At 43.6% G+C, this 25,153-nt stretch overlaps 1 protein-coding gene and 1 long non-coding RNA gene across 9 annotated transcripts in view; both read left to right on the forward strand.

Moving 5' to 3' along the window:
- Positions 1 to 21,371, forward strand: part of LOC102077585 (protein NLRC3) — a 135,273-nt gene extending 113,902 nt beyond the window's left edge. For 5 of the 8 annotated variants that reach the window (XM_019355160.2, XM_025904840.1, XM_019355155.2 and 2 more), the window contains 2 exons: positions 15,938 to 16,114; positions 17,262 to 17,414. In XM_019355160.2, coding sequence (XP_019210705.1) covers positions 15,938 to 16,114; positions 17,262 to 17,355 — 271 coding nt within the window. In that variant the 3' untranslated portion in view covers positions 17,356 to 17,414. Of the gene's footprint in view, positions 1 to 15,937; positions 16,115 to 17,261; positions 17,415 to 17,976; positions 18,019 to 20,383; positions 20,558 to 21,232 lie in introns of those variants that run through there. The other 3 variants (XR_002060125.2, XM_019355156.2, XR_003218243.1) reach the window with 3 other exon arrangements.
- On the forward strand, positions 8,877 to 12,657 carry LOC109199828 (uncharacterized). The gene is made up of 4 exons (XR_003218246.1): positions 8,877 to 8,938; positions 9,023 to 9,115; positions 12,248 to 12,483; positions 12,600 to 12,657. It is a non-coding gene; the product is annotated as an uncharacterized LOC109199828 (long non-coding RNA).
- Positions 21,372 to 25,153: the final 3,782 nt, after the last annotated feature.

Here is a 25,153-nt window from a genome sequence, read left to right on the forward strand (position 1 = left end):
TAATGTCACATGAAAAACAATGGTGTGCTTGGTTTCAACGTAACTTTATTCTTTCATGAGTTATTTACAAGTTTCTCTTTGTTCACAGCCATTGACATGTCGAAGAGGTTAACACGTGAGGAGCGGATCGAAATTGTGTTGATATCTGGTGAACGCAGTAACCAGGTCATTGCAGCAGATTTCAATGCAAGACACCCTACGAGACCACCCATCTCCCATGCTACAGTTAGCAAACTGCTTGCTAAGTTTTGTGAAACTGCTGTTTGTTTGATGTACTAGAGAAATGAAAGACAGTAAATGAATATTATTACAATTTTTTTTTCCAAGGCTATGTCATCAATTTGGGGTAATATATATTTTATTATTTTAAGATTACCCTCATCTAGGTCACGCTGCTTATAGGCATTTTAATAACCATAACAAGATAGAGCTGGAGTCATTTAAGCTCTATAGACCCATGCTGTTGTTCAGGAAGCATGTTTAATTTCACCTATGTTGTTGGGAATAGAATAGAATAGAATAGCTCTTTATTGTCACTATTACAAGAACAATGAAACAATTTGGCATCTCTCCGCTGTGTAAAACACAAAGACGTAAGTATCTACACAATAACACAGGCGTTTACATTTACACAAGAAAGATATGTACAAGTTATAGATACACATGTGTGCATACGGATACACCCATACATACATACATACACATATATCCACATACACACACATGGCATCTGAGGAGCAGGTGAAATGTAAGGAGCAGTGAATGATCAGTGCATTGTGAGGTACAGTGGGGGGTAGGAATGCTGCTTCTACTATAATAAATACAGTTTATAGAGGCAGGAATGTTGGCTGCATTATAGTATAAAAAATGGTTTATAGATAAAGTGTAATGTCCATGAGTGTTGGCAGTGCAGCTAACCTCCAATCAGGGTGGAGGTAGGGCATGTTTGACAGCCTGTGGGTAGAAGCTTCCATTGAGTCTGTTTGTCTTTGAGCTGATGGACCTGTAGCATTTATCAGAGGGAAGAGGGGAAAAGTGAGTGTCCAGGGTTCGAGGGGTCCTTGATGATGATGGTACTGGCTTTCTGCTGAAGTCTGCCAGCATAAATGTCTCTGAGGGGAATTAGTGAAGTGCCAATTGCCCGCTCTGCTTTCCTCACCACCTGCTGCAGTTTCCTCTTGTCCTCCGCAGTGCAGCAGTTTAACCAGAGTGTGAAGCAGTAAGTCAGGCTGTCGATGGTGGAGCGGTAGAAGTTTACTAGCAGTCTCTGGGGTAATTGTGCCTGACGCAGCTTCCTGAGGAAGTACAGCCTTTGTTGTGCTTTCCCTACCTGGTGGGAAATGTTGGTGGACCAGGTAAGGTCGGCCGAGATGTGGACTCCGAGGAACTTAAAGCTTTCTACCCTTTCTACCTCCTCCCCATCAATGTAGAGGGTAGAGTGCTCAGATCGCCTTGTTCTCCTGAAGTCGATTACCACCTATCAGCAAGTGTGGATACTGTATAATTGTATGTGAAATTTGAAGCAGGTGCGACATTGTATTTCACACACACGGCATGCACACCAGTCTCAGTAGGTACAAAACAAATGCAGTAGGTGTTATTCTCTCCCTCCATCGTGTCAGCCTTGTGAACCTGTCCAGTGAACCTGCTATGTTGATCTCTGAGGATACAGAGATGTAGAGATACAAACATCAAGTCTAAAGATCATCTAGCGTCAGCTGCATAAGAGAATATTTCCACTAGAAGGCTGGTAACCTCCCCCCTTTGACCCTTGAGCACAGATGTATAGTTACATATCAGTTCCTGCTTATCTCACCTGGGATCTTGAGGCTGAGGTCACACTGGCTGTCAGCATTTGCAGCTGATGTTGTCCTCTGTCTGGTGATGCTCGCCTTCATTCTGCCCTCCCCTGTTACTTTCACTGTGAAATCACTTCTTGTGTATGCACATGAGCAAATTCAATTCTTATTAAAAAAACAAAAACACGTCCCTTCTCTGTAATCCCCGACTGTTTTATGGTAAGCACCTGGCACATATTGGTCAAACTTAACTTCATGTTGATGATGTCATTTCCTGGTTCAGTGGGGCAGCAGGTGACCTTGCAGGTGCCATCCTGTTGGTCCTCAGTGTTTGTTTCCACTTCAATGGAAAGACTCAAGCCACCGCAGCCTAATATAAAAAAGATGAGACTGACAAATATTTTATTTAAATGATTAAAAAATGAAAAAAATCACAGTATCTATACTTTCACTGAGCATATACCTGCATGACGAGTGTCAATGTAGAACTCTGTAGGCTCAAAAGTCCTGGCCTCGCTCAGCCCGGTCCACTCACACGCACACGGCTCACATCACCAATCTCTGACTGTTGGTCATAACAGCAACTGGGCTGCTGGGAACATGACGACCGTTCTTCTTGACGTTAACAAGGTGCTCACCGATCTCCTTGGGAACAAAACAGATGGGGGTTAACAACGCTTATTCTTGTGTGTGCATGCAGCCCGTTTCAGCTGCTCCTGTTTCTTTCTCCATACTTTAATTTATTACTTTCCCCCTCTTTGTCTTTTACTTAGAGATTAATAAAGTATTTGGGTTTTGGAGTCTCATTGTTTAGCAGACTTCTCACTTATCAGACAGACACTCAGCAATGTGAGCGTTACGCAGCATCTTCAGCAGGCAGGGCTCCTCTGGCCCTGAGGGTGTTGTAAGAGAGGCTGTCAGCTGGCTGAGGTCCAGCTCTCCTATGTCCAGTGGAATATCTGCAGCCGGGCCCACCTTCAGATGGTACATCCTCAAGGAATCGTCACCTAGAGATCCAGCAGTGATTGTTAGGGCACACGCTAATGGCATCAATGCACCGTTTCTATCATGTTGTGGCAGGGTGTGGTGTGTGGCTCAGCTGCAGGGGAGGGGTGTGGTGTCAGGGGGGGCTGATTCACACACCTGAGCCCATCATCTAATCATGTCTTCCCTGTTAAAGATGTTGGCGGGACCGCAGGAGAGGGTGGCGTGTGTGCTACAGGAGCAGTGTGAAAGCCAATGAAAACGTGCTAAACTGCAACGCTGATGTTGTCGGTTCTTCATTGTCACACATATATCCTTACTGAATTGATTGCATTTTCATTGTTTCAGTTTAGGCATCTGATCAGAATGTTTCCAGGCATGTAGACTTACAGAAAACCATTACCAGTGTAAGTGTAAGCGTTGCGGCAAAAACCCTCCGCACTCTACGTGCACCTGCAATATTTCAGCCCACCCATAGTGCCAGGCGAAGCTCATGACCCTCAAAACATGGAGCGCAAACTCATTTATGCATCCACAGTGAAGCCTCCACCACAAAGTCAGCAGATTTACCAACAATGCCTCCTTCCAGTCCAGGACCCCAGGCCCTCACCTTCTGCTGGCCAGCCTCAGTGCCAATCTGAGGCTGCACATGAGCAAATTCAATTCTTATTTAAAAAACCAAAAACATGTCCCTTCTCTGTTTCTCTCTCTTTTAATTACAAATGCAGCAGATATGCCCACTGTTTAACTGTGCGTGGCACAAATGTCTTTCTTATCACAACATCTCATTTTTATGATTTCAGTATAATGATTACACACCCAGCAAGTTTTCTAGAAGAAGAATTGCCTATATATTTTAAGTAGATTATGCAACAGCACAATCAGTAATTATTTCAGTGCATATGCAGTCAATGTTCCTGTTGCTAACTAGCTCAATGCATTACAGACAGTTAAAGTGAGGATATTGATGGTGTAGACATTGATTCTTGTCATGTTATATTTCACACATTCTGGCACAGGAAAGATGTTCTGGCTGCCTTTGTTTGAAATGTTTGTCTTTTCTTCTGTATAATGGAAATAAGTAGCATTTGAAAAACTGAGGAAATTTACACTCCAATGCTTTCAGTGTTGCTGTGTTGAGTATTTGCATGTTTAATGTTTGTATGGAAGACACAGAAAGACATTTGGCTAAAGAAATCTGTGCTAGAGTGACTTTAAAAAAACACACAATGTAAATAATGATGTTTAGTATTTGAGATGGAAGCTGTTTCTACAGGATCCTGATGGACACTCAAAGGTTTATAAAATGTTCCCTCGCTCTCATTAGTTGTTTACAGCAGCATATGAATGAACCAAACAACAAAAGTGCACAAGTGTGTGAGACTACAAATTATAGAATCAGAACTGCTGATTTCATTACTCTTAACTTTTAAAGGCAGGTTTTGTATCTGAGAGCAGGGACACTTGCCGTGTTCAGTGTGACTCTCTGCAGAAGGTCAGGGCTCTGATAGTTACAGTTAGTGGGTGACTTACTGGGCAGGTGGATCCTGAGTGTCTGTTGGAGTCAGGGTTCATTATGGTCCTGGTTGCTACTGGAAACAAAGAAGCAAAAGGAGGGTGTGGTGTTCAGGAAGTACAGACTGTAGCTCAGCAGGTAGAATTACTAACTGGAAGGTTGGAGGTTTGATCCCTGGCTGCTCCAGTCTGCACGCCACGGTATCCTTGGGCAAGATATGGAACCCCGACTTCCTCTCTGATGCATCCATCATAGTGTCATTGTTAGAAAAAGAAGTGCTTGTGTGAATGAAGCACGCTGTATAAAATGCTTTGACTGCTCATATAGAAAAGCAGCTTATAAGAACTGGTTCATTTTCCAGATAATTCCACTATTAAGACAACAGACATGTGGGAGGCTTTCTCCTGAGAGTCACACTGAAAGTCTTGCTGCTCCTCCACAAAATGACACAGCTCAGCTAAACACAACTCAAACTAATCTACACTATTTTTCTTTATTACGCAGCATTTTTATAACTATTTCCAGATGTTTCTAAAGATGAAAACAGAATTAAACTCCAGCCTGATCCGTTTCTGAGGTTCCTGACTCTGAACGTCCCTCAAACGCCTCTCTGATCGTTTCCTTGCGTCACTTTTACTTTCGCTTTCGTGAATGTTGTGGCGCAGTTGATCGTCTCCATGTTAAGGTAACGTTAGCAGTCTGTACTGTTTCCTGGCTAACATCAGCTGTGTGCAGCTTAGTTTCAGCATAAATCTGCTTCGTTTGATGTGAGATCAGAGTCTGGGAACGAGACAGAAACAGTTAGTTGATGATCAGCAGCTGAACTCAGAGTCGATGTTACTGTGGATCCACTGACTGATGACTGTAGCAGCTTCTCCTGCCTCCAGCAGTCTGTGGATGTTGATTAACTGCTGACAGTGAGACAGGGCTGTCCTAAGAGTCGCTGCCAACATTTCATCTATAAAATGCATTTCTCTGCTGTTGTATTTGTATGCAGGTTTTTTCCTTTTTCACTTTAACTGGTGATATTCATTCGTGTATTGTAGGTGAATGCGCTGATGTTAGTTCATAAATTCTGCAGAGTTAGTAAACTGGCCGTTTTTGCTCAATAATTCCTGTTTCATGTTCAAACCATCAGACAGAAACTCTGCGTTTGTTTTTATGTTCTTCAGCCTGTTGTTCTTGAGGTAATCTGTGATGCGTTTAATGACCCTCCACATGCTCTGAGGGTCATTTGAAGAGAAATAGAACTTCATCTTTAGAGCATAAGTGGGTTTTTGCCCTCTTTATGCCCGCGGTCAGGCTCTGTTTATTGTAGTATAACACTCATAGGACACGGTGTCCCGCTGCACACACACTGCACACAATGACAGCTGCAGAGTTTGTGTCTGATGTATTAAGTATGAAACACTGTTGGGCTAAAATCTGGTCAGAATGAATCCAGGTGCAGGTGTGTCAGTTTAGGACCACTGGACTAACATCCAAGTGCTCACAATATAAAGTGTATTCTGTAGTAACATCCTGGTGTTGCAGCAACAGTCCTACATGAAAACGTCAACAGTCAAACTCAAAATCTCTTTTTGTCAACAATAAAATGACAGCAGACCAATTTGAACAAAGTTGGTAAAAAGCTTCAGAAATTAGTAAAATATTAAAAAGTGTCTGGATGCTCAATCATCCAGTAAAACCCCAAAAAGGGGTTTCCCCCAATCTTATAAACAGGACATTTGCACAATGACTGAAACCAGCCCACTGAAGGAACAATGGGCTGGGAGGTCAGTTCTTTGATCATTAATATGCAAATTCTCATGACCATTGATCAAAGCCCACGAGTACCATTCACAGAGATTTGGGGAATGGCTGCAATCACAGCATTATAAGATGGAAGGAAAACAAACAGAGAAAAACATCCTTCGTAAAGGGTTGAATTTTGCTGTGACGCTGAGAAAAATCCCACTAGTGGAGCTGATCACAGCCACAGAAACAACAATTCGAAACAACAAAACAATAATATTGCAGAAGTGGAAGCAGAGCAACTATGGACAAAGGTTTCAGCCTGTCTCAGCAATGCAAAGCCCCCAGCATCCAACATCACCATGGAGGAGAGGAAGGCACTCACATCACTTAGTAATGAAACAGCATTATCATCCTTCCAGCAGACAAGGGTAGGTGCACAGCTCTGCTAAACCAGAAAGACTATCATGAGAAAATTCTGTCACTGCTCAGTGACAAAAATACTTATGAGCCCCTGAAATGAAACCCAGGAAGTGGCTACAGGAAGAGGGTGATAGGCTGTCTGAAGCAGTTAGAACAAGGCAAGGCTATTGACCGAAACCTCATACCACAGGCTGTACCCAGGGGAGTCTACACCAAGTCTGTATGGTTTACCGAAGGTACATATACAGGGTGCACCTTTAAGACCGATTGTCTGCATGATCAACTTGGTCACCTATAACATCTCCAAGTTTCTGGCTTCGATCCTCAACCCGCTGGTGGGCAGCTCTGAACACCACATCCAGAACACCCTGGATTTTGTTGAGAAGGTGAGAGATGTCATTATGGAGGCAGATGAATGGTCTCGTACGATGTTACATCTCTCTTCACTTGCATCCCAGTCACGGAAGCGTTGGAGGTAGTTCGTAAGAGATTACAGGATGACCTAGGGCTTTTCGATATAACGATATATATCGGATGAAGATATGAAAACGTCTATCGTTTCATTTTACGCTATCGTTTGTTTCGTGGTGTCGCAAAATAAACTGTTTACGGCAATATTTTTTCATCGTTTTGATGGTCACTGTAGTGGCTATATCAATTTCCTAAAGTTCTCTCTTTCTCTTATATTTAATATAACCACACTACGGACGGACAAGCGCCTGTTTTTATGCGTTGTCGTTAGCAACAACGACGGTAACACCATCGCGTGTCCGCTTGTTTATTTTTTCCACATAAACCTTTCACAATAAAGCTCAAGTTTTCAAAATAAACTGAATCACGTGAAAGATGCAGAGTATTTACGGATGAGAAGCAAAAAAGAGCTGTCAGGTGCTAAAAAATAAACCTTAGACTCAAACGTTAGAACAGACTTTTCCCCGCAGCACGACGTGTAATAAATACTCACGAAGAAAATGGAGGCTGTTACAACTTATGTCTAAAAATGTATCGTTTCATGCATCAGTTAAAACACTCCAGGTACACGACGCCCAGCTGGAAACATTTCACACAAGTTGAGCTGCCTGAGATTCACAGAATTTACAGAAAATGTTAAATTTTTGTCATTTATATCGTTATCGGGACGATAGATGGCTTATATCGGGATATGAGATTTTGGTCATATCGCACAGCCCTAGGATGACCCCAACCTCAGCAACAGGACCACTCTCACTACTTCACATACAAGGGTCAGTACTACAGGCAGAAACATGGGTGTGTCATGAGCTCCCCAGTTTCACCCATCGTGGCCAATTTGTACATGGAAGAAGTGGAAAAGAGGGCTTTGTTATCCTACCCTGGAACACCACCAAGCCATTGGTTCAGATATGTGGATGACACCTGGGTGAAAATCAAATCTCAGGAAGTACCACATTTCACGGATCACATGAACTCGGTGGACCGACACATCAAATTCACCAGGGAGGATATGAAAAGTGGCAGGTTAGCCTTCTTAGACTGTGAGATTTCCATCAGTAATGGGGGACATCTAAAAGCTGACGTGTACCGTAAACCTACACATACGGATCAGTATTTAATAGGGATGCACCGATACCACTTTTTTGGAAATGAGTACGAGTACAAGTACTTGCATTTCAGTACTCGCCAATACCGATACAGAGTACTTAATAAAAACATGATTTAAATTTACAGGTAACAGCTTTAGTCCTATAATTTAACAAAAACAAAACAAGGGACTGGTTTGGAATTAAAAACATTTATTTAAAATGAAAAGCATGTTGTATGCAACATATTACAGAATAAATAATTATGAAAAAAAAAATTTAAACAGTGTCAGTGCAACTCAAGTATTTTTTTCAGTTTATTGTAAACTCTGCCGCTTTGAACAACACAAGGGGCATTAATAAACATCTTTGCTATTTAGTGCACAATATTTGAATAAACTAACAACATCCACCAACATAGAACTGTGGACGACTCAGAGTCAAGGAGGCCATTTACGTGAAAAGGGAAAGACCATCTCTGAATTGAGGAGGGGGCCTAAGGGTACATCTGTCACCATCTTACAATGCTGTGATTCCAGCCATTCCCCAACTCTCTGTCAATGGTCATGACCTCTCGGCCCATTATACAAATTTCCTGTTTATAAGATTGGAAACCTACAGTCAGCTGAGACTAAAGGAGTCACCTGGATGATGATGAAACGTTTCTCCCACTGAAAACATCCAGATGAACAGAATCAACTTTTGGGGATTAAAATGTGTCTGAATTAATCAGTGGGTGCTGAGTGGGTCAGTCAGTGTGTCTGCTGGGCTGATTTGTGTTTCCTCTGCAGGTGAAGGTAGAAAGTGTGTGTGAGCTGATGTGAATTGAGCAGCATGGATCAGTGTGAGGACAGAGAGGAGGGAGTCCCTCCCTCTAAAAGCACTCTGTGTGGGGAACATGAGAGCCAGACCAAAGCTCAGAGGTGAGATGACCATCTCTAACTGTCCGTGACTCTTCTCCATGTCACAGCTCAGCACTCACATCACTGCTCCATCATTATTCACAGGAACCAGCCTGGACCTCCACCCATCTCTGTGTCCTTACAGAGTGACACGTCTAAAGATGTCATCATTGTTTTTAAAGTCTCTGCTGCAGAGAGGTGAGCTGTTAGTAACAAGAACGCTCTGATTTAAATGATTTTGATGTTTCCTGGTTTCTAAAATGCATCTCTGTAGCAGAGCAGTGTCTCCAAGGACACACAGGCTCAGCTGTAACTGTCAGTTTATCTGGTTTTAAGACACATTTGGACTCAATTGGCTGTTTTTAACTATGTATTTTAATCAGAGGTGTAAATTTAGACCTCACACATCTGGATCCTAAACTATGATAGAAACAGCTGCTAGCAGTGGGTAGTTGGACTTTGATACGCTGCTCTAGAAAGCAAACAAAGGTTTGTGCAGCTCCTCTTCAGAAAAGTGTTCAGAGAGCAGCTGCTGTATTAGACAAAGGCTCGTCGTGTGAGCCCAGATGTGTGTAACAGCTGGATGAAAGAGAACCATCACAGTCACGTCTCCATCCCGCCTTTATTAATGAACTTCCTGTTGCTTGCAGATGACAGGAACACAAAGTGTTTGTGCCACGTGATGCTGCAGGATTTGTTAACATGTCCATGATGGTAACATCTCCTCCTCTAACTGCAAACACATGAGCGCTCCTAACGGCAGCTATCACAGCCACACAGGCAGACTGTGTCTCACTGTTGCATTCAGGGACATTTGTTTTCCTGTAAAAAGCTGAACTCTAATCTAAGAGGACTGTTGCTGACAGGAAACAGCTGCAGTATCTGCAGTCTGTGTGATCACAGCTGCTTCAATCACTTTATCAGAGAATTGATCATTGAATAAAACATGTTTGTGTCTGCAGAGGTCAGAGGTCACAGTCTGCAGGATCCAGCTGTCCGTCTGTGAGGAGTGACCGGTCCAAAGGTCACCCTCCAAACTTCAGTGCTGAACCTGGACCAATGAGGTCAGAGACCTGTGATGACTCCTTTACATGTTTGTGTTTTCCTGGATAAATATAACCAAAGATTCATTAAAAAGATAAAAATCTTAGACTTTGTCCTGTAGCGCTGTGTGGCAGGCAGGATTGGACCCAAACACAACAGGATGAAGTCAAAGAGGCAGCTTTATTTCAGCTGTGAACATGCAAACAGCAGAAATAAGGAAACATAACTGTAGGTTTGCAGTGAATGAAGCCTCAGCTCGATGCTCCACTTTGTCCCTCTTTTCCTTCTCCAAACAGCCACATCAGGAGTCTTTGATGGAGTTTTAAAATATTTAATTACAAATGTCCAAAGATGGGTTCAGGACACGTGAATCCACAATTATTAAAGCTAAAATAGTTCACAGGGTTTGGACTTATTAGGTGACGAGAGAACATCAAAGTGTTTTTAATCTTTAAACAGTATTTTTATCACTTCAGTTGCTCTCACAGCCCTGTTTGTTATTTTACCAGAGCTCTTATGTTTCACTCAGTGCTCCCACCAAACACCTTGGAGGACACGTTAGTGTGATTTAGATTTCATTGGTGTAAACACCAGTCACACAAGCTAACCCATGGAGGCAGCAGCAGGCTTTGTGTTTGGTAAAGTCTGTTGGCTTAAACTAAGAGAGTTTAGTTTGTTAGCACAAAGAGCTGTCAGCTAAAGCCCCCAATGCACTTTGAATACAGATGAACTGAGAAAAACACTTTAAATACAGCAAACAGTCAAACTGACAACATCTTTTTCTGCTGATCATCCACAGCAGTACATTTAGCATTCATGCTAGCAGCAGGCTATGACTGTCCACTGAGCACCAACACAGGTAGGAGTGAGCAGTGATGAAGCAGGACTGTGGGCAAGTTTGAGCTACAATCCTATTGGCTTCTCAGTTTCTCCAAAGAAAAGGGGAAAAATTGTTGTTGTGAAGATGTGAGTTGGTCCTGTTGTCGTGGGGCTGGAAGGATGCTGGCAGTGAGAGGCTTTTCATACAGTGTTCAGTAACAGAATGAGAAGAAAGCCACTGCACATGAAACAAGGTGCTCGTAGTGTTTGTTTACTGTGTTTGTGCCACAATGTCAGATCAGTTGTAGATTCACATGCAGACTTGTCCAGTGAAACCAATGCAAGTACTGCAGTACAGAGCAAAGACTAAGCCAGGAGAGCTCTCCAACTTTCTGAAAGTATCAGGATATTTGAGTGATAAGAAAAAGTGGATCATGCAACAATGTCCCTCAGCACACAAAACAATCAAAGCAGAATAAATATAATGTTTTAGATCAAACACTTACAGGGACCTGAAGAGAGAGAACCAACAAAATGTCACGTCTAACAGAGGAACTCAAGCACAGACTGAGCTCTGACAAACAAAAAGGTGACAGTTTATTTACCAAAGGGTGAACCACAGTGCTCTATATATGTACAGTGAGTTGGGGAGGGGGTCCAGGGCTCCAGGGAAAAGAGGGAAGGGAGTCCACACTCACTCCTCTTCAGTCACTCTTGTCCTGCTCTCCACTCACACAGCCACACACGGGAATCACAGGTAAGCGTCTGTAACCAGGTCCGGGGAAATATATACTCAAAGTATACACAAAGTTAACCCAACTGGTGAATTTAGAGAGAGATTTCTTAGCAAGGAGCTGAGATCATGAACACAGGAGGGTCAATGTCCCAGCGACCAACTGCTCCATGCCGCAGCGTTAAATGGTTAAACGGTAAGCCCAGGTGAATCAGCAACAGGTGGTGTAATCATCATAACTGTGTGGACCAAGAGCGAGAGGCCATTACAAGCTCCACCCAGGCAGGCAAAACGCGAGCAGGAGAGACCAATATCATCATGAGCCAGCCAGAGAGACAGAGTTTTATACTAGAAGAGAAACCTGCTCATCGTCATCATGTTTGTTTAACTAGAGAAAATCAGAAGTCTCTGTGAGTCAGACCACGGCTCTACACGGACACTTCTGAGCTGCTTCAGAGTGAACTGACCCAGATAATCTGCACACAGCGGCTGTAAAACAGTGAAAGTCATAACTGTCTCTCTCTGATGGAAAGCTTTTATTGTGAAGTCAGGTAGTCTGCAGGAAGTGTTGAGTTTGTATTCATCACTCAGTGTTTAATAAGACAGGCAGACAGGAAGAGCAGCTCATTAGTGTTGATGAAATCAAAGGAACTGTGAGGAACTGCAGTTTGGTCACATCTGGATGTTTTTCACTGACAGTAAATGTTTTTAGTGATAAAGAAATGTGTTCACAGAGGGAGGAAGAGGAGTGGTGTTTGTGAGGAGGAGCAGCTGTCCTGCTGTGCTTTGTGTCAGGACGTCCTGAAGGATCCAGTCTCTACCAGCTGTGGACACTGGTTCTGCAGACAGTGCATCCCCTCATACTGGGACCAGTCTGCTTCATCAGGAGACTCCTTCTGTCCCCAGTGTGGAGAAAGATCCAGAAGCAGAGCTGGACTGCAGACAGCCAGTCAGAGCAGCTGTGCACAAAGTAAGACTGAACATCTGTCTGCTGATGGACTCATTTCTGAAAACTGGACTTCTTGTGTTGTTCAGACATTGAAGAGTTTTCTTTCTCTTTAGTCTCATTGTTTTTCTTTCTTTCAGCAGATGTTGGTCTGCAGGAGGTTTTAGATGAACATAAGATCAGTCTGAGGAGGAGATGTGAACGTGTGACTGAAGGAAGTGATGAAACAGGAAGTAGAACCCTCCTCAACACCATCTACACTGAGCTCTACATCACAGAGGGACAGAGTGAAGAGGTTCATACCCAACATGAGGTGAGGCAGCTGGAGACAGCTTCCAAGATGGACGCCCTCCATGACGCTCCAATCAGGTGCCAGGACATCTTTAAAGCCTTCCCTGACCAACAGAGACCCATCAGAGTGGTTCTGACCAACGGCGTGGCTGGTGTTGGAAAAACCTTCTCAGTGCAGAAGTTCACTCTGGACTGGGCAGAGGGCTTGGAGAACCAACATGTCAGTGTGGTGGTTCTGCTTTCATTCAGGGAGCTGAACCTGATCAGAGATGAGCAGTACAGTCTTCTGGAGCTGCTCCATGTTTTCCATCCAACATTACAGAAGGTCACAGCAGAGAAGCTGGCTGTCTCTCAGCTTTTGTTCATCTTTGACGGCCTGGATGAAAGCAGACTTTCATTGGATTTCACCAACAGGAAGCTGCTGTCTGATGTCACACAGAAGTCATCAGTCAGCCAGCTGCTGACAAACCTCATCCAGGGGAATCTGCTTCCCTCGGCTCTCGTCTGGATAACTTCCCGACCTGCAGCAGCCAATCAGATCCCTCCTACATGTGTTGACAGGCTAACAGAAGTACGAGGCTTCACTGACGCCCAGAAGGAGGAGTACTTCAGGAGGAGATTCAGTGATGAAGAGCTGTCCAGCAGAATCATCTCCCACATGAAGACATCCAGGAGCCTCCTCATCATGTGTAGTATCCCAGTCTTCTGCTGGATCACTGCTACAGTTCTGGAGCACATGTTGACTACAGAGCAGAGAGGAGAGCTGCCCAAGACCCTGACTGACATGTACTCACACTTCCTGCTGGTTCAGACAAAGAGGAAGAAGAACAAGTACCATGAGGGACATGAGACGAGTCCACAGGAGCTGACGGAGGCTGACAGGGAAGTTCTTCTGAAGCTGGGGAGGCTGGCGTTTGAACATCTGGAGAAAGGAAACATCATGTTCTACCAAGAAGACCTGGAGCAGTGTGGTCTGGATGTGACAGAGGCCTCGGTGTACTCAGGAGTTTGTACAGAGATCTTCAAAAGAGAGTGTGTGATCTTCCAGAAACCAGTCTACTGCTTTGTTCATCTGAGCATTCAGGAGTTTCTGGCTGCAGTCTACATGTTCCACTGTCACACCAGCAGGAAGACAGAGGTGCTGGAGGACTTCCTTAAACCAAAATCTTTGACCCTGCTGATTTACAGTGTTTTTGATGACAAAGATCTCCAATCACTTGATGTATTTCTGAGAAGAGCCATGGAGAAATCCCTCCAGTGTGAAAATGGCCACCTGGACCTGTTTGTTCGCTTCCTTCATGGCCTTTGTCTGGAGTCCAACCAGAGACTCTTAGTAGGTCTGCTGGGTCAGACAGAGATCAGTCCAGAAACCATCCAGAGAGTCATCAACAACCTGAAGGAGATGAACAGTGATGAAATCTCTCCTGACAGAAGCATCAACATCTTCCACTGTCTGATGGAGATGAACCACCTCTCATTATTTCAGGAGATCCAAGAGTTCCTGAAGTCAGAGAACAGATCAGAGAAGGAACTCTCTGAGATCCAGTGCTCAGCTCTGGCCTTCATGCTGCAGATGTCAGAGGAGGTTCTGGATGAGTTGGACCTGCAGAAGTACAAAACATCAGAGCGGGGACGACAGAGACTGATTCCAGCTGTGAGGAACTGCAGAAAGGCTGGGTGAGTCCAGATGTGATCATTAACATCATTGATCAGTGTAGGTTAGTAGTTTAATTTTGAAAATAAAATCAGATTGTAAGCACAAAGTGTTTGTGTCCGTACGCTGCAACCTTCCACACCATCCTTTATTGTACAGACTCAGCAGCAGCTCCATGGATCCCAAATCCAAGAGTGGAGAACAGATTTGAAGTGTGTCACATCCATGCAGTCACAGCTGTTTCCACCATGTTTCCACTGATATTAATCCTGTTCAATGACACGTTTCATATCAGTGAATATGTTCTTTAGGACGTCCACTGACATGTTTAAGTGTCCTGCTGGAAATCACTCAAATCATCCATGAAATCCATGAAAAATCCTTTTAGTGTTTCTAACTTCACCCTCTGTCCTCTCTCTCTCTCCATCCTCCTCACTGCTTCTTTCACTGATAATCACACAAACATCGTATTCAGCTACAAAATAACACAATAATATCATCTGATGATCATTATTAGAAGAGCAGGATCCATATTTGATATCAGAGTAACACACTGCTTGGTTATGTGCAGTCATCATCAGTGACTGTGGGTCAGACAGAAGCTCTCTGATTGGTTGCTGACCTTGGTCACCTGTCCACTCTCACCTGTTTGTGTTTGCTCTCTCTTTGCTGTCTCCATCCTCTCTCTCCTTTCTCTCCCTCTCTGTCTTTGTACCGTCACTCAGGTCCAATGGAAACAGTGACATTTACAAACCAATCAAAGACAAACTGATCCATGTCAGGTTATAACAATATTCAAAGTGAATACAGGCTGCTGCTGGACACAGACAGGTGACATCATTTTGACTTGCTGTCACCTGGATCTGGACTCATAAACACTGAAGCCCTGAACAGGAATACAAATCATTTTCTGCCAACTAGCGACACACCAGCAGATAATGGCTCAGAAAGCTAAAATGAGCCAATCATTTCTGTGTTTAGTTCCCCTGAAATCAGATCTGATATCAGCAGCTCTGAGTTCATTCATCATTATTGTCCAGTGATGAGATTTCTGCTCCGTTTGGTAACAGTCAGCAGGTTTTTCCTGCGTGTGGACGTGAACAGTCGTACCTGACAGCAGGTAGCAAACAGAGATCATCTTTCCAGCTGGAACTCTTCACTGAGCTGAACTCATTCAAAATGTTCTGGAGTCAAAACAGGAAACGGTCCAAATGTGTGTCTTCACTCTGACTCTGGATCAGATCTCAGTGACAGACTGTGGACATTATGGAAGCCTAAATGTGACACCATCTTCCTCCTTCATCTGCAGATTAAAGCCAAACAAAGATTCTCATTAAAAGTCTGCAGGTCTGAGAGAGACTCAATCGTTGTGTCATGTCAAACACAGTAAGAGGAGCTGAAGCACAGATGTGAAGAGCAGATTCATCAGATTATGACCTCACTCTGTTTTGTCTTCATATACATTCAGTCTGTGTTTATGATGCAGATTTTCTGCTTTTATAATAACACATTTTATATTTTCTATCATCACAGACTGACTCAGTGTCGACTCTCAGAGTCTCACTGTGAAGTTGTGGCCTCAGCTCTGAAGTCCAACCCCTCCCATCTGACAGAGCTGGACATGGGTGGAAACAGATACCTGCAGGATTCAGCAGTGAAGCTTCTGTGTGCTGGACTGGAGAGTCCAAACTGTCGACTGGAGACTCTGAGGTGAGTTCACTGACTGTGGCTGTTGTTGTTTTTCTATATTTCAGGTCTTTGATTGATGTTTGAAACTTTCTTTAGTTCCTAAATGTTCAGGATGTGTCTGAAGACAAATGTGAAGAAGTTTGAGTGCTTTCAGAAATGTTGTGTCTTTCCAAACGACTGAACAACAGTTTTTCCTTTTGGCTCCAAACAGAAGTGACAGACTTGAGCAGGGTTCATTTAAAGGCTGACAGAAGTGGAGTGGTGACGGGGAGATGTTTGACAGGACAGTGTTTCAGCCTCCACAGGTTCATGTTGTGTTCCATCAGTCAGTGAAGATGAAGTCAGTGCTGATGAGGCTGTAGAGTGTGTGAGGGATGTGAATGAGGATGATGAAGATCTGATGATAGCAGATAAAAACAGGCTGCAGAGACTTTGAGCCATACAGGGCACACAGTGTGTGTACAGAACAGCTGAAATCATTCTGGAGGCCTCACTGGAATATGGAAGCATCACAGTACAGCTTCACTAAAGTCTCTGATATGAGATGAGAAATGAAGCAGCCAGAGCTTTTTCATGAGTGGAAATCCACTGTGACTGTGAGCTGCTGCTACAGCCTCCAGATTAGCCAGCAGCTCATCCTGCTCAACATTTTCTCACCAACTTTAATGGAAGTGTGATGTTTTCAGCTGGAGTGATGGTCAGGGTGGCCTCCCTCTCCTCTTCTTCTCCTCTTCCTCTTTCATTTGTAAAGCCACTTCTGCTGCTTTCATTCATTTGGAAGTCCTGTAGCTGAGTTTGGGAGAGACTAACAGCCTCGGCAGCAGAGGGGAGAAAGGCTGTAACACCACCACTTTACTCTGTTCTACCTGTCACATCATTTTATCAGGAAACAAATATGTTTTTACTATGTTTGTCTTGAAGATGTAAGAAGATCACATGGTGCTTTTTATTATTGTGTTGGTTTGTTTCCTGTCTCTTGGATGGAGCCCAGCTGTGCGTGGCCCCTGGGCCTGTGGTCAGAGTGTGTGCTGGATAATCCGGCCCAGGATGAGGCCAAACTGACATGGGATGAAATGTCTGTCACATAATTGAGCTTAGTGTAGTTTCATTTCTGCACAATTTAAAAACAACCAAAACTTTGTTCTGTCTTTTCGATGTTATACTGTAGACTTTCTTTGATACTGTGTCCAAAAGGAGCAGCTTTTACTTTGAAGGGGAGCCGTCTCTGTTTCCTCTTCAGGTTGGATGATGGAAGCAAATGAGTGTGTGATGTTCTTTCAGTGTTGCACTTTGTAGACGCTCCCTGAGCACTGGTCTCACAGCCAGCTGCACATAGAGACCAGTGTTGTTAGTCCAGGTCAGAAGATGACTTGTTGGAATGAAAATGAGCTTGTAGTTTGTCTGCTTTAATCATGTGACTGGAAAAAGGTGTTGGACTTCAAATATGTCCGTTTCTTTCACACTTCACCTTTAAAAGTGAAGCCTTGTGGTTCCTGGAAGGAAAAACACGACTTTTTCAAGTCTTTGTCCTGTTTTTATGATAAATGTACGACTTTAATGTGAAACATTCAGAGTTTTTTCTCTTGTTGTGTTTGTTTGAAGCTGCTTCCTGTTGGCTTCAGCTGTTTGGAGTTTCCATTTTCTAAACTTCTACATTCTGAACCTTCTTCAGCTCTGAACAGATGATGAAACACTGAATGATTTCAAGCACTTTGTCTAATAAACTTACATCTTTCATTCTTTATACAGATTGAGCGACTGTGGTTTGTCAGAGATCAGCTGTGATTATCTGGCAGCAGCACTGAATCCAACCCCTCCCCTCTGAGAGAGCTGGACCTGACCTACAACAACAAGCTGCAGGATTCAGGAGTGAAGCATCTGTGTGGTTTCCTGGAGAGTCCAGGATGTGGACTTGAAACTCTGAGGTCAGTCAGCATGTTTTAGTTGTGCTGAGATGAATATGATGTGAAAGTTGTGCTGACACTAAACTGCAGACATCAGGCTGATATTATACTGATCCACACTGAGGATCTTCATGGTAAAGTCTGTTTTCTTCTTCTCTGGTTTAGTCCATTGACTGCAGCAGAACAATGTTCACATTTCAAACCTTCAAAGAAGAAGAAAAATCCTCCACTGGATAATTCACTGTGAAACTCTCCAACTCTTCATTCCACCTTAAAGTCTGTGTGACACTGAAATCCAAAGCAAAATGTGCGTTTGCTTTACAGACAGCAGTCCAACACAAACATACACACATCATCCAAAACACAGTCCAACATCCAAATCTCCTCCACTGCCAGCATGAATGATGGGAAAGAGAAGGAGGAAGACTCTGACATTCAGGGTTAGAATGAGTTTCATGAAGCAGACTGAAGATCAAAGCTGCATTAGAAGCTTACATGAATGAATGAGTGGACAGAAGTGGACAGAGATCATCTGAAGCACTTCAAAGGCTTTAAATCAGCACATTTCTCTTTATTCTTTATCAACTCTGTTAGTTTCTCTCAGTTTTCTGTGGAATGAAGCTAACAGCAGGCTAATAAGATGCTGACCAATAGGTTTCTATTAAAGGTTGTAATTTGTATCTGAAAAAGTGCTTTGGCTCAGCAGGGATCAGCTTACAGGTAGAATACAGCTGCTGGATGGGATTAGCATGTCATAGCTATCTACCAAACTGCTAACTGGGGAATTTCAGGCCATCTATGGATCATTTTTGCTAACTGTTTATTCAGCTTAGGCTCACAGGGCTGCAGCCTGTGCCCTAGCTGTCATAGGGCAAGAGGCGTGGTCCACCTGCACAGGTGAGCAGTCCATCACAGGGCCAACAGAGAGACAGAGAAGCACTCTCTCACATCCACACCTACAGCCAATTTAGAAGCACCAATGAACCTAAGCAGCATTTCATTGGACTGTGGGAGAACATCCAACCTCCACAGAAAGGCCAACAAGCTTCAACCTACAACCTTCTTGCTTTAAGGCACTAGTGCGAACCACTTTTCCCCATTTCAGCCCAAATCCTGCATCTTCCTGTTTCTGACTCCAGGCCAGCTCCACTAACACTTTCTCATCAGACACTGCCACCTAGTGGAGGAAGTCTTAGTTCCATTTGAAGCTTCAGATTACAGTTAGTTCCTTTACAAAGAGGTGGAGGTGGTGGGGCCACAGCACCATCATCACTGAGTGCCATAGGACACTTAACCTTTGTTTCCATATGCTGGGAACTTCCTGTTGTTCCAAGGAGGACTGGAAAATGTGTGAAAATCTCCCAGTCAGTTCCTCACAGCACACTTCAATCATTTCCCTCCCACAGCATCAGGACCAGGGCTTTTTCTCTCTTTGGTCCCACTAAGAGATTTCCACACAAACACCTCATCAGTGGGACTCTCAGAGCTACCAGCCCTTTGCTACAATCACAAAGCTCTTCATTGAAATCAATGATATCAAAGCTGGAATCCAATGAGTCCAAGTCTTCTGCTGATTCAGCATCACATTCATCTTTGCTCCTTGTTCTGCATCCCCACCATGGACTTCATTCCTTTCCAAGCCAGCCTTGAGTGTCCTTTATTCAGCTCATCCTCTGCTTTACTTTTACACCTGATTTTAGCTGCTTTATCTCTCTTTCAACAAGTTTCTGTGCCTCAATCTTTTTCTTCTCTCCCTCATAACAAGACAGCTTCTTCTGCCTGAGAACATGTTGGAGTGATTTACTAATCCAGGGCTGCTTATTGGGGAAAATACTTCCTGTTTTCAAAGTAATCCCCATTTTTCCCAGAAAGAAATGTAAGTAGAAATCGATGATCTAAGTGAGAACATGAGCCTTTAAAAAGTCCCAGTGGGTGCAGTCAAACCAGTCCCTCAGTCCCAGTATAGAGTCTTTGGTCCAGACTGGAACAACTGTGTGCCCAGTTTGAGCTCTCTTCAGTCCTGTGACCTGACAGACCCAGAGGGGCCATCACATCACATGTAGAAGCTCCCCTAATGGAGCCACAACACATGTCCAATACTTAGTCTGTCTTGTTGGACCAACTGGAAGAAATGATTCAAGGACTTAGTCACAGAACAGAGATTCAAATCTCCAAAATCCAACTGGCTGCATCAGGACATATAGTCTGAAACTCTGCACAGTTTCCTGTTTGAAGCTGCTTCCTGTTGGCTTCAGCTGTTTGGAGTTTCCATTTTCTAAACTTCTACATTCTGAACCTTCTTCAGCTCTGAACAGATGATGAAACACTGAATGATTTCAAGCTCACACTTTGTCTAATAAACTTACATCTTTCATTCTTTATACAGATTGAGGAGCTGTGGTTTGTCAAAGATCAGCTGTGATTATCTGGCAGCAGCACTGAAGTCCAACCCCTCCCATCTGAGAGAGCTGGACCTGTGGGCAAACAAGCTGAAGGATCCAGATGTGAAGCAGCTGTCTGATCTTCAGCAGAGTCCAGACTACAGACTGGAGACTGTGGAGTAAGTAGAGTGATGGAGTGAGTGGGTGGTGCTGTCAGCAGTATTGTACTAAACACAGTCAGTATGAAACAAAGATCCAGTGTTTCCTGTAAAGCTGCAGCTTCTCAGTGAAGCTGTGAGAGGAGAATGGTGACAGGCTTCAGGATTGGACACAAACACTTCCTGTTTCTGACCTTTATGGTCACCATAGTAACGGCTGACACTCTCTGATCAAACGCTGTCAACAGCCAATCAGCTCTCTGAACAAAGCAGCACGCAGACCAATGACTGCATTCATTTCCAAGTTTAAAGCAGTGAAGAACACAGTCTGTAGGTGAGGAAGAATTTAGTGAGAGCAGATGTTTGGATGGAATTCCTCCAGTTAACAGCTGGAACCGTCCATCTGGATTGTTGGGCTTGTTGTTGGGGTTCCTACAGAGCTCAGAGTGGACACACCAAGCTTCTTCTAATGAATGAAAGTCCAAACTCAAACTAGGAGGGAAAAACATTTTCATCAACTTCAATAAAAATCCAAAGATTAGAAAAAGTGAAGCAACAATGAGTCCTAGTACAGTCCCAGCACTGAAGTCCCTGCTGCTCTTTATACTGGATGTGCTGCATCACTGACTGACAGCTGATGAAGAGTCTCTGGAAACACTCGTTTATCTCCTCTGCTCTTCCTTCTTCTCTCTGCAGGCGGAGCTGATGATGGTAAACAGGACGGTGTGTGTGCTGAGAGAGGAGCAGCTGTGTCCTGATGATCCAGAGAGGTTGAAGCAGCAGCAGCTTGTGTGTAGAGACGCTCTGACTGGGCCATGTTACTGGGAGGTGGAGAGGAGAGCTTCATCCAGCAGTGACTGACAGAGGAATGAAGTGCAGATGACTGTCAGTGCTGCAGAGTGAACTGCTCTGAGAACAGCTCCACTGTCAGACACAATGTAGAGTCCAGCATCATCCCTGTGTGTCCCTCTGGATCTGACAGAGGATCATCAGTGTATCTGGACTGCTCTGCTGCTGCTCCGTCCTTCTACAGTCTCTGCACAGTCTCTGTCTGACTCTGGCTTCAGACCCTCCTGGATCAAACTCACCTGGAAAGACTTTCAAACATCACTCAATAGATTTGAATACAGAATAGATTTGATATATACTGTAGATGTACTGTAGAGTTGCAGTTTGTCACTTGTAAATACAGTCTGTGAGCAGCTATGAGCTGAAAGATCTTTCTAGAAACACCAAATGTTTTCACTCTTCTGTTGCTTTTTCATATATTTCCACAACATTAATATTGATCCCACCTGTCTCACCTGTTTCATGCTTTTATACATAATAACAGGACACGTGTGATCTGAGCGCTGCTGTGGTTGCTGTGCTGCACGTCTTCATTTAGATAACAGAGACATCTAGTGGTTCAGAGGGAGAACTGCAGGAGGTGGAGCTGTGTTTTAGCATGGAAAACTTTTTATCTTTTAGGCGCAGATACAAATATGACAAGTATCAGTGTGAGATACAAAAGGTCACATCAGTCAGCAGAGGGAACAGTGATCACACAGCAATGTAAGAATAGAAACATAACAGTGAATCTGGACATGTGTACAGATGGAAGCAAACAAACAGGATGTAACACTACATTAAAGCCACAAATGGGAAGAAAACAAAGCCAAAGGAAAATATATTTGATCTCAGGAATCCAAATCAGATGCTTTAGAGCAGGGGTCGGCAACCCTGGGCACGCGTGTCACAGCTGGCACGTGAAGGGTTAACTGATGGCACGACCACAGCTGGACTGGCCATCGGGCATACTGATGAGATTCAGATAAGATGTCTTCCTATTCCGTCAGTACGTTAAAGGATCCTCTCCAACACTCTCCACAATACTAGGGGGTATAATACTAATAAAACAATTATTAATAAATGATGATGATGATAAAGTTGTTCAGCGTCAATATAGGCCTACCTGTGTTCATTCTCTGTGTGTTTGTCTCCTCATTTTCATGTTTGGCTCTGTAATGCCTAAACACTGAGGAGGTGCTTTTGTTTGTGTGAGAACGCTCAGCAGAACAGATTTAACCTGCATAAAATGAAATAAATATTTTACACTGGAAGTCACATTGCTGTTTTTCCTATTCTGATAGATTACACTGAAACAAAGACAGACAAACTATTTGCAGTTAAAAGATCGAAATGATCCCACACAGCACAAACTTTTCCTTTTCTTTCGGGCTCCGTTTTGTTGTAGAGAGATAGTTTTTTCTTTTCTTTGCGAGAGTAATTTTGCGGGGTTTTTGGTGGCGACTCATTCTGTTGGCAGATGCGGATGCGGTACCTTTTAAACAGTTCGGCGCGTTGGCAATGAGCGATACAGCAGCTGTATCGATCACGTGACTTTTTCTTAAAGCGACGCACGCACCGATACAGGTTTCAGTCTGTGAGCGTCGGTGCGTCAGTGTTGCTGGACCCATCACTACTTTCTTGAGTTGACCTCTTTGATTAGTCTGCCTGTTGAAGTTTTTTGGCTTTGTTAAATATATTTTCATATTTTTGGGTCAATAAAACCCCCTTTTTAAATTAAACACCTGTGTCCTTTATGCCTTACTGCTTGGTCCCTGACATGGGGAAACATCCGACTGGGTTATGTGATGGTGTGATGCTATGGAGACGGTTGAACATGTGGTTATTAGTTGCAGGAAGTATAGAAGTCAAAGGAGAGTGTTGAGGGTAGGAACTGGTGGTGAAATGAAACTTACATTTGAAAAAGTGGTTAATCAGTTAAGTCATGATGAGGTGAAAGGAGTGGTTTTTCATTTTGAGAAATACTGATGTCATCAAGAGGATCTGAGGATCTGGAAGAGAAGTAAGAGTAAAAGCCAGGAGATGGCAGTAGTTCAACATCTTTGGATGCAAGCTGCTGTTAAAAATGACAGAAGAAGAAGTTTGCTTGATCGTTCCTCAGCTCGTCTGTGTGAAGTTGAGTGTGAAGAGGCTCCTGCTGTTAGAGAAACACTCTGACTGTTTAACAGAGTCAGACATGTTCAGACTGAATTTCAGTCAGAAACTCAGCATCACATTGATGAAGCTGCAGATTCATTGTGGTTAATTTCTGATTAATTTCTTTGCTACCAGCTGAAATTTAAATGTAATTTAAAAGAAGGATTCAAGGTTATTGGGTTTTTTGAACATAGAGATCACATGAACGTATATGAATTGTGTGATATGTCTCTTCTATTTTTCCATCCATCCGTTTGCTTCCACCTATCCTTTTCAGGGTCGTGGGGGGTGCTGGAGCTGTCATCTTCTTCTTCTATTTTTCTATGATCATATTTTGATGTTGATTGTGATTGGTTTTATTTGTTTGTTCATTGGCTGTAGTGTTTTAATGTTTAAATTGTCTTTTGTTCCATTTTGTAATTGTGTATAAAGTTTGATTTGAATGAAATTTACACTCCAATGCTTTCAGTGTTGCTGTGTTGAGTGTTTGCATGTTTAACGTTTGTATGTGTGACGTCCACAAGTGTATGGTCACAATTGTAATGTTTTTGTGGATTGTTTTTGATGTAAAAGACCTGATTTTATGGTGGTATGGCACTTTTCATTTAGAGTTATGGACAATGTAATTGCGTAGCATTGCCACAAGGGGGAGATAATGCTAAGTGCGATAGGCCGTTGCAACGCTTCTGTGCCTCAGACGAGGAAGAGCCTGCAGACCGATCACAACTGATGTCTTTTTTTTTTTTTTAACCTGTCCCGTTTGGTTCTTTTGCCATCAGAATTATTGTCTAAAGGCGAAGAAAGATCCCCAACGGATTTACTTTACCAAATGGACCATCCCAGCCTTGCCGTAATGGTCCATTTGATTCACCTTTTATTGTTTATTTTATTTTCACTTGCTGAATACGGGACAGACTTTACTGGGAGAAAGAAAGGGGAGATAGAAAGAGGGAAAGAAAAACAGTGGGGAAGAGGGACGGGGAAAAAGGGCAAAAAACCAAATACCAACAGAATAAGCAGACAAAAAATACATATATCGATCACCTGGATCACCTGTTGGGAAAGAAAGAAGAAAGCAAGCAGAAGAAAACGAGAGTAATAAACAACATCACAATGATCTTCTGGGAATATGACAGTAAATACTAAATATTAAACGTTATTGTGCAGTACGTGAGATCGACAGCGCACAGTGTGCTTTGAGGTAAGAGCCAAAAAGGGTGTAGTTTGTGTGTGATCACCTGTGTGTACACCTGTGAGCATGGACGCGCTTGTTTTTTTTTTTAAAAAGGTTCCTTCATGTAATGATCTGCTAGAGGGTGTGGGGGGGCCACTGCCCCGTCCTCCAGGGCATGAAGCAGGTATGGAGGAGATCAAAACTCCAGACGTCCAGAGGCCCCCAGAACACAAGAGACCGAGGAAGACCAACAGAGGGGCAGCCGCGCCACTATCCCAGAAAGAGCTGAGGAGACTCCCAGATGAGGGGTCACTCAGCAGCCGCGGAGCAGAAGCCAGGGGGTTGCAGTGACGTGCCCATGAGCTCCGCCGGCAGCCAGCTGTGCCTGAGTGACCGAGCTCCGGGCTGAGAGGCCAAGGGCACCCCGCCTCCGAAGTGGCCCGAGCGAGCCCCAGGCT

Source organism: Oreochromis niloticus, unplaced genomic scaffold (genome assembly GCF_001858045.2).
Source record: "Oreochromis niloticus isolate F11D_XX unplaced genomic scaffold, O_niloticus_UMD_NMBU tig00007364_pilon, whole genome shotgun sequence".
Classification (NCBI taxonomy): domain Eukaryota; kingdom Metazoa; phylum Chordata; class Actinopteri; order Cichliformes; family Cichlidae; genus Oreochromis; species Oreochromis niloticus.